Here is a 10,084-nt window from a genome sequence, read left to right as displayed (position 1 = left end):
TGATCCTGACTTCACTTTGCATCTGAAGCAGAGCGGGGTGGAGCTGGAGTATCCTACAAAGCAGCAGTTCAGGAGAGAAGCCTTCATTGGAAGGACTCTATTAAAAAACAAACAACTACTAAAATAGCAAAGTGCAGCTTCATGACAGGTTAGTTATTGTTCTGTGCAAAGCAAGTTAGACTATGTTTCAAAGAACACAAGGAGGAGTGTAAAAGCTCTAGTACTGGGTTTAGATAGAAACTGCTGATGTTGTTAGCTGGGTGGCATTTGTGCAATATTTTATTAGAAGCCAACATTATAAAGCTGTCCATTCTGTCAACTAGTTTCAGGGCAAACATTTTCTCCTCCCTTCTGCCATCAGGTTGAGATGACAGGTTTCTAAATGGTTTTCATCTGAAATGTGACAAAAAGCACATTTTTGACAACTGATCTTGCTTTGTGTCCTAGGTGATATTTTGTCCCTCCTGGATCTTGAATACCTTTTGTAGTTAGAGCTTTTTGAGACGTATCCCCTCCCTCAGAGTATGGGGAGCAGTTCTACCTGGAGTTTTTTCCTGTGGAAGAGCAAATCCAGTCTTTTACCAAGTACTGCAGTTTAACTGAAACAGCAGGGACTAGCAAGGAATGCTTGTAATATGGAACATATCATGTATAGTAAAATGTCATTTTCAAGTACTTTCTGAACTCTCGTCCCAGTAATGAAGCAGCTCTGAAATATCACATGACTTTCTCAGTGTGTTGCACTCTGTGTAACCTTGCCTTTGATCGTGATGTCATTTCAGATGAAAGGCTCGCGCGGAGAACGGTGCGCTGTGCATTAGGATCGGCAGATATCCTCTGGGATCTGAACAGAGAAGGACTGTTTGAGATGTGCACTCTATGCTTGTCAAAGAGAAGTAAGTGCTGCAATAAAAAGAGTAGTCAGATATCTAAACTCCCCTCAGTCTGGGTAGAAGGAAGACTTCACCTGTCTGCTAGAAGATCCGCCTAATCCGAAAGTTCTTTTAGAAAGGGTTTTAAGGATGAATAATCATTTTTACTGTCATTCAGTCCAGGGTCCTAGTTCAGGTCAGTTTTTTCCTGAATTCTTGAGTAGCTCCAGGTGGCCCTGCTTAAGCAGAGGGGCTTGAAACAGATGATCTCAGAGGTCCAATCCAACCTCAATCATTCCGTGATTTTATGATTTTGATATTTAGATGTGCCTGACTTACCAGTAGAAATGAAAAAAACTCAAGACATCTTCTTTTGCTTCTGTTAGCACCAGAAGTGCCCTCCCAGCAGCCACAATGAGCTCTCTGGGTACTTTCGCCTTGTTTTTCTCTTGTGCCTGGGAGCTCAGCATCTGGCACCTTGTGTCCCAGTCGAGTCCAATATTTGATGGGATTTGCTAGTGAATTTAAGAGCAGACTTGCAGCCACACACACTGTGGTCCAGGGATGGCAAGAGAACTCCACACACAAAATGTCAGCTGGCCCAAGCAAGCCTGTTTGGTTCCCTTGACAGCACCTGCTGGAAAACTCTCCAACGACCAGAAAAAGCAGGTAATTCCTACAGAGACATCTTTTTCACCCTTGAAGCCTTGATCCCTATCAAACACTTGTGGCCAGAGATGATGTTGGGGGCTGCTAATGCTCTCCTGCAGATGTGCATCCCCTTTTGCTTTGGCCTTGCTCACACTTCCTTAACATTTGCTTTCTGGGGACGTCTGAGTGAGTGAGGGCAAAGGTCTGGCCCATGCAGCTCTGCCATCTCCCTCCATGGAGGCAGTATTTCACCCCAGCAGCAGTGACAGAGACTGAATGTTAGAGCTGCATGCACAAGCTTTCACAGAAATCAATTCTCACACGCCACATTAATATTGGAAGTGCTTCTCTCTCACCTAATTGTTGGCCGGACACAATAACCTGTGACTAATGGCCATTCATAGTTATACAGCACGGCCTGATCATAAAAATTTGCCATTAGTCTCTAACAAAAAAAAAAAAAAAGAATCTCAGGCTGTTAATTGACCAACATGTATTCCTGAGGAAATCAGAGTAATCACATGGATATTCAGTGCACAGAAAAGGAAGGTGCAGCTAGCTTATGCATTGTTTTTATGATTCATCTGCTCTGATCTGCTTCTGATAATTTTTTCCTCATGTGAGGCCAGTGCTGTAAACCAAATATTTCAGAAAAAACCCTGTGCTTGAAGTGACCCAAATTAAAAGCCAGTTGCCACCTTTCTTCTCTTACTAGGCAACTGTCCCTTTCTGTGCAGGAACAGACATATGTTAGAGGCTGTCAATACTGCTGCAGAAGCAAGCCACTGAGCTCATGGACTGCCTCTGCCAATGGCTAAGGTCAGCTACTGGAAAAAGTTACAAAACAGCTATTACAGCCAGGTATGATCCTGCAGAAGGGCCTTCATGGAGAACTGGTATTCTTTGCTCATTTTTGTGTAGTTCAGTGAGGCTCTGCCCTGGAAAACAGCTTCTCATTCTTAAAACAAGGACAGCAAGTTGTGTGCAGGTCGGTTTGGGGGGGCTGGGATTTTTTTTTTGGCCATTAAGTTTTTTTTGTCATAAAATTCCTTTTATGTTGACAAATGGGGGTTATTGCTGAAAATAGTCAGGACAGCTTGTCTATGTAGTAAATGTTCTTCTCCTTCCCTACCCTTAAAGCATTACAGGAGTTTAAGCAACGCTTTCTGGCTGCCATGAAGGGTAGAGGCACCAGTCTGGTAGGGAAGATGCAGTGCCACCATTGTACCCCAATGAATTCTCAATCCTTACCTAAACATGGAGACCCTCTAACAGCTCTGCTCTGGTCAGCAGCCTTCACTGTAGGACACAGGCTGGGATCTAGTTAAAATTTTAATGTGAAGAGCTCAGAAAAGTTATTGGTGACTGTAGGAGAAAAGCAAGTGAGGACACCATAAATCAGGTCCTTAGATGAATTCAGAGTGCACTAATAAAATCAGAGCTTCCAATAAATTTCATTTCAGGCAGAGTAGAAATAGTTTCTCAGTTGAGAGTTGAGGACAGATTATAATTTCAGATGTGTGTCAGGCCAATGCAACATGCCAATGAAAATGTTTGCAAGCAGACAGCAATGGCTGGACCAGTCAGGCCCTCACACCAGCTGAACTTTAGCAGGGTTGAATAAAAAGGTGAGAATCTCTACTTCTCTGAGCAAAGTTGAATCTAATTAAATATTTAATGTGGGTTTTTTTCCCCTCCCAAATCCTTTGCTTTCTTGCTCTTTCATACTGTGATATGATGACATTTGAACAACAAATGCAGTCTCGGTATGTTGGTCTCCTGGTAGTACTTTTTATATGAAAAGCTTGCACATCCCAGCTGAAGTCCAGATGCTGCATTTATGAGGTATTTTGTCGTGATCAATTTTTAAAAAATATTTTTCCATGCCATGAAATTAATAGGCACCTGGGGAAATACCAACCAGCTCTTCCCTACTCCTGCAAATACTAACCTTTCCCAGATGGGAAGGTATTTCTCTTTCTCTTTATTTACCTGCAAGATATCCTTGCTAGTGCTCAGAATCACAGAGAGAGAAGGAGGCATTAAGAAGAGAACAGTACAGAACACACCAACTGCACTAAACCCAGTGCATTCTGTGGAGCCATTATGCAGTAGCATAAACCCTGCATAATCTTCCCAGGGTCACAGAGTGAGTCATTAGCAAGACAGCACTAAGACAGAGGCATCCTGATTTTTCTAACTACTGTGATTACTTTAAGACCCCAATTTAAAAGGCCATAGGTTTGTTCTGGCAGTGCAGTCATAGAGATAACTACTCACAGCTTTACAAATTGGTTTTCTTGCAATCATCTCACTAGCACAGGCCTGCAGCCCTTCGGTGTTTTTTTTGTCTGTGTTCTGTTCAAAACTATTTTTTTTCTACAAAACCCAAAGCAAGCCAGAGCTGAGCAGGAGCCTCTCCTCTTCCCTCCTGTGTCTGAGCTGCCCTGCCCACATCCCACAGTGCTGGACCTCCCCTTGCTGGGGTGACCCCGGGCACATCAAGCACCCTTCATGTGCTCCCTTATCACCTGTGGCTGTGGATTGTTCTTCAAGAGAGACCTTAGGATGCTAAAAACCAACTGGCTGACCCAGGAAAGCATGGGAGGAGAAAGACCCTGTTTTCTTGTTAAGATTTTTCTTATTGCTGAAGTTCCTTTTCAGAATGGGGCTGCTGGAGGTGGCTGCTTTGGCATTGTCATTGTTAGTAAAGGGAGAGTTTTCTTGTACTTATTTTTCTAACAAATTCTTAATATTTATTTGCATGTATTTCTGTGGTGTTTGCATGCACCATGTAGCCCAACAGAGCAGGCTGGGAGATGATGGTCTGGCTACACCCATCCAGCCACCACACCACTGGTTAAGGGAAGGCTGGTTCAATACAGAACAAACCATGGAACCCCAGAAAATGGTCACTTGACACATTTTAGATAAAATAGAGACATTTTCTGAACAAAAAATATCCCGGGATTTGTGCTGCCGATGCACATTTACACATCACTAAAGCAGCTATTTGTAATTTTCTCATGGTGACCTTTAAAGCCTGGCTGAAGATGACTCAGGTGGGTCCAGCCCCTCCAGAGGAAAGGCCTTTAGCCACTGGCTGACACTGCTGTCAAAGGCATAGTTAATTTGAAAGTGGGAAAGCTGTATGATGTGAGAGCTGTATGAGTTTGATGCTACATTTTATATAGACATACGGCCAATGAAGAAAACCCCATAAAAAAAAAAAACTAATAAAAAAATAGAAATTGTCTTTGGTACTAGAATATATATATTGAGCCATTATAGCTTTGGAACTTTTTAAGCACTGTATTTCTTTTTCCTTCAGAATTTTTTTTCCAAGATACAACTAGGTGCCATTGTAGTGTTATAACATGCACAGCAATTTCAAATGATTAATACCTTGACAGAATAATCTTGTAAAAAATCATTTCTACCCACTATCTAAAATCAACTTTTAATTAAAAGAATATTTGTTTTCTGATGCTAAATTACCTTGATTATTTTAAAATTGTGTGGGATGTTGGCACATACTAAATATACAGCACCTATTTTTCTGTTGGGCTTTAACTGTCTGCCTGAAATGTGAGTTTCAATTATTAAGCATTAATAAGTATTTAGGAATGTCCTGCTACGTGAGTCAGCAATTAATTTGGCCAGGAATTAGCTGTGTTTTGTCATCCACATTGTAGAAGGAACACAATATCTTTTTTCAAAATTGTACTGTATTTGCACAAAATTGGTATTTTTTTGACCTTGATAAGAAAGGTTTGCAGGAACTAAAGCCCAGCTGACACCTGGATGGGGCTCCAGGGATGAACTTCAGTGCATGGTGTTGGTGATGTGTGGGCAGCCCTGACCCTGGACTGAGCTCTGCCACCACATGCTGGTTAGTCTGATTTTTGTATTTACCTCTGTATTTTGTATTTACCAGACTGCCCCAGGGACACAGAGCTCAGTGAAGAGGACACACAGGACCCTGGTGTGTCACCCCAACCTCCACAAGCCCCACAGGACAGGGAGCAGCCGAGGGCTCCGTGCTCTCCTCGCAGAGCTGCTGCAGGCAAACAGAGTAATCCACAACACATCTGCACCAATAATGAATGACACACTCAGTACATGGGAATATTTTATTTTGACTTTACATGCGGTGTTAAAAACCCAAAGAACGTATTATTTACACATCCACAATACAAGTTTACAAGATATCTATACATGTTAAAGTACTCTATAGTAATAGAGCAGCTTCATTTTAGGGTTACTTTTTTATGCCGTACCATTAAAAAAGATACAATCTGCGTTTACCTTTGCACAAATGGATAAAGCATCTTTTATTATTAAATTAACAGAATAAGGACTAGGTTGAATGTTAGAAATTTCAACATAAATACTGAGAGAACTCACATTACCATCTACAAGGCAGCACAATGTTACAGGAGGTTATCAGGGTTCACATACATTTATCTTCCGGGTCACACAAGTCTGTATTAATATTTGTAAAGTGAATTCGGATCAGTTTGTGTCTTCCGACAACTGAGTACATTTTAATAGTTATTAATCTGTAGTGTTTTAGTTGCAAGACAGAAGTGTTTAGGAAGGAAGATCATTGATTTTTGGATCCAGAGGTCTCAGGAAATAAATGTCCCTTACAGCCTTACAAGAAAAAAAATGACTACTTCTATCCTTTATTCTTTGTTCTGTAACAGAGATCCAGTTTTTAGTGACTAACCTTTTCTCCCCTTTGAACACATAATATAAATCTCCACCGTCTCTGAAACCCGTTGCAGTTATTTGTCCCACTAATTCATGAATATTCCTCTGCCATGGTTATTTCTATAGTTATGTTCAATAAACAATGTGGTAGTGTGTAGTTTGCAAGCTAAAATAGCCATCTGTGTTGAACATCAGCTGCAAGTGGATACTGTAAACCCTACTAAATAGCTTACACAACTTTAGCAGGTGTTCCATTACCCTAGAAACCTCATTTGATTTCACATTATAACTGTTTGATCCTTCAGAGAGCTGGAGTGGAATGTTTATCATGGTAAGGTGATTTAATGCTGCTGTCTTCTTGGATTGTAGGCTGCCTTTAGTTACCATTAATTATTCTTGCATTTTATCTTTTTTTTTTTTGGGTGCTGTTGAGAGGTTTTTACAACTGGCACTCGGGAGATATGTGCTATAGTGAGAACACTTGACAGATTTAATTTTTTTTTTAGTACTTTTATCATTTGCATGAATAAGGCACAAAATGCACAGATTCAGGTAAACTCACACATAATATTTACAGAATATTGTCATTACCTGCATGACTTTGGAAAAAAACAAACCTTACTTTACACAACAAAAACAAATTGATTGCACTACTGTTGAGTTTTCACAGACTGCTTCTGCCAGGCCAATTAATGTTTCTCCTTTTTTATTGACAAGAGTCTATCAGCGTATAGGGCGTTATTAAATGCAACAAAAACGTGACCTTCTCCAGTTACACAGGCGTTTGCCAAGTGAACTGACTATTAGCTGCCCTCAGTGAGAAGTACAGGGGCTCAAGTTCACAGTGGCCAGGTTTTGGATGGAGGCACTGTGGAAACACAGTAAAACTCCCCCGTTCCAGCCCAAAACACTAGATTTGAAATGCACAGCTCTGAATCAATAGCAGCATACCAGAGTTATGAGGAATTAACCAATCTGCACTCTTTGACTGGGTGACTCTTTCATCCAGGCGTTCCCCTCAGAAGGCTGTCAGAGATGCGCAGTTCATCCGTAGCTGGCTCCAGCTGAGCCCAGCGGGCTGCAGAAGGCAGAGTCATCTGTTTGTTCAGTCATGCTCAATGTAAACAATTCCATAGCATAAAAGATGCAATGGGAATCTAAGTACATCCTAGTGTGTACGGTACACACACACATCCACACACACGCACAGCTTTATCTGTGGCAAAAACAAAATGCCACACACATGGAGAGAAAAAAATAATGCTACAGTTGGGCCAGAGACTTAATTCCAGCAAACTGATTATTAACCCAGCTATTCATTGAGACATTACCATTTTCTGACATTTGTGCAAGAGGCAAGGTGAATGCATACATAGTAAAATGTTCACATTTAATGGGAATGACCACACTTAATGGCAGTCTAAAATGGAACCCATTTTTCAAGTATTTGCTTACTGATTTTTTCCCAACAACTGCTGTTTAGCTATTTAGAACAGTAACGTAGCCCCCACCCCATTGTGCTACATGTCTCCTTAGCTCCAAACAAAAGAAATGTAATGACCAGCACTTTCCTTTGTTTTTTTTTTGTTGTTTTTTTTGTGTTTGCTTGTAGCAAGTACACCAAGTCTCGCTACAGCTACATGTGGCTAGACACAGATGTTGCTCAAGTAAAGACAGTTTCTTTGGCCACTTTGTTCTCCTTAGTAACAAGCAAGTCTCTGCCTTATGTGTCTACCACAACATCATTTCACAACCTGTACAGGTCAGTGCCCCACTCATTTTAGCACAGACATGTCCTAGTAGCTGTATTTGTTCAGTGGTCTGACTGGCGTTGTCTGAGGGACGAATGAGGGTTTTGGTGGCACGTCGGGTTTTAGGGAGGGTGTCCTCTTTACTCCTGTGCGAGGCAGGGTGCCATTGCTCGTGTAGCTGCTTTGCCTGGACAAGGAAGGCTGGAGGTGAACGCTGACAGGCGTCCCTTGCATGTAGTCCATCTTAGTGCCTGCCGTGGGAGCCATGTACCCCCCACGATTAATACTTGGCTGTCTGGATAACAAAACACCATTTGGTGAGTTCAAGTTTTTAGGAAGGGCAGATATTGAGTGCCTCTGTGAAGAATTTTTGTGATAACTCCTCTGCCTTTCCAAAGAGGTCATTGGTACTGCAGGAGTGGTGGGAACATCCACTCGTTTTGTGGGACTGTTTCTCGGCAGAGTCGATGGAGGAGAATATAAAGACGCCTCCCTGTTGGGAACCTTAGGTGGGATCTCAGACATATTGCCCATTGGATCCAGCATTAAAGTCTGGTGGGCCACTTGAATATCTCCCATAATTGCTTTGGGATTATTAGTAGTTTCATTTAAGTGTTTCAGAAAATCATTCAGGGTGTTCCTGGAATCAACAGATCTCCTGTGGTCTCTTTTGCTGGATGATTTTGTAAGTGGATGATCAATATGTTGCATCTTTTTGTCCACCTTGTGCGCATTAGAATTTGAGAAAGATGTGTTGTAGTCATGGGTAGCATTGGGAAGAACAATAGCACTGGGAATATGTCCATGACTTAGAGGAGAGTGGGGTGGAGGACTAGAAGGAAAAAACTGAGGGCTTTTTAGAGGGGTTTCCTTTCGTGAAGCATTGAGGTTCCCATGCGCTTTGTCCGACTGACTCTTCATAGCCTGCAGAGTCTTTTGTTGGAGAACTGGAGTAGATTCAGGAGTTGGAAGTGCAGCTAATTCTGGAGGCTGTCCCCTGTGATCCATCATCATGGACTTGGTATCGCCGTTTGGAGGCAACTCCTTTCTGCTGGTCAGCAGGTTTGTGTACAGTTTGGGTGAATCGATGTTCTGCTGATACTCCTTGACAGGGCTGTCAAACAGCCCATTCAGTTTGGCAAAGCTCCCGCTGGAGTCAGTGCAGGACTGAGCCGACTCTGCATCTTTGTGTATTTTCCTGGATTTCCGGACAAATATATCCCGGTAACAGTAAACGGCCACTCCCGCAATAAAGGCTCCCAGGACAAAAGCAGCAAAGACACAAGTGATTAGGACATTCATATGTACCATTTGGTTGGACTCTCCTGATTGTACTTCCCACCTCACACCTGCAAAAGACAGGTAGGATATCATAAATCCACAGGTATTTCATACTGACACATTTTAGAAGAAGGAACCCTTCCTCATGGAAGTGTCTATCAAGTGTTTTTAAGTGCTCTGGCTGTGGTGTTGGTGTAACTCAGTAGCATCCTGAAATCTACTCCTCTGGTGAATGCAAATAATTTTAGAAAAATTATAAAATAACTGTGTGTGCATGGACAAGGCCAAATGAAGACTGTCCATTTTCTCTGATAATGAGGAATGCCTGTTGCAGCTTCTCTCCTTATGTTTTGTTTAGCCTGTCCCCAAATTTCCTTTAAGGCTCACAAATAGGGGCCTTATGTTATTAACATTAATGATTTCTGCTGGAAAATTGAGGTTAGAAGGTCCTATTGGGCCAGACAGCAATTAATAACTCATAGATGGATTTCTCTCTCACTTTCCTGCCCAACTCATAAATCAGTATCAAAGGAGAGACAGGATTATGCAAATGTTGTGTAAAAATGTATAACATATATACTGCATTGTCACAGCCACGCTAATGGAATACAGTAGAAAACTTGTAAACTGCTCCACTCCCAGGCTGCTAGTCCTGGAGTGGCACACCTGCACTCATTATACATGTCCAAGTTTGAAGATAATGTGATTCTGTGAGAGCACTGATTTTTATTTTTTACCAATAACAAACATAAATACTTGCATAACATTATAAAAAAAACTTAGGTTAAATTATTAGAGAATGTTAAAATTTAG

General features: G+C 41.6%; 1 protein-coding gene across 10 annotated transcripts in view; it reads right to left on the bottom strand.

The window, feature by feature from the left end:
- Positions 1-5,642: 5,642 nt before the first annotated feature.
- SEMA6D (semaphorin 6D) overlaps positions 5,643-10,084 on the bottom strand; it is a 129,481-nt gene continuing 125,039 nt past the window's right edge. For all 10 annotated transcript variants that reach the window (XM_039723522.1, XM_039723517.1, XM_039723516.1 and 7 more), the window contains one exon: positions 5,643-9,339. In XM_039723522.1, coding sequence (XP_039579456.1) covers positions 8,036-9,339 — 1,304 coding nt within the window. In that variant the 3' untranslated portion in view covers positions 5,643-8,035. The remainder of the gene's footprint in view (positions 9,340-10,084) is intronic.

This window comes from Passer montanus, unplaced genomic scaffold, assembly GCF_014805655.1.
Source record: "Passer montanus isolate IOZ18808 unplaced genomic scaffold, ASM1480565v1 scaffold5, whole genome shotgun sequence".
NCBI classification, from domain to species: Eukaryota; Metazoa; Chordata; class Aves; order Passeriformes; family Passeridae; genus Passer; species Passer montanus.
The sequence above is the reverse complement of the archived record's forward strand: the minus strand, read 5'-3'. Positions and strand labels throughout refer to the sequence as shown.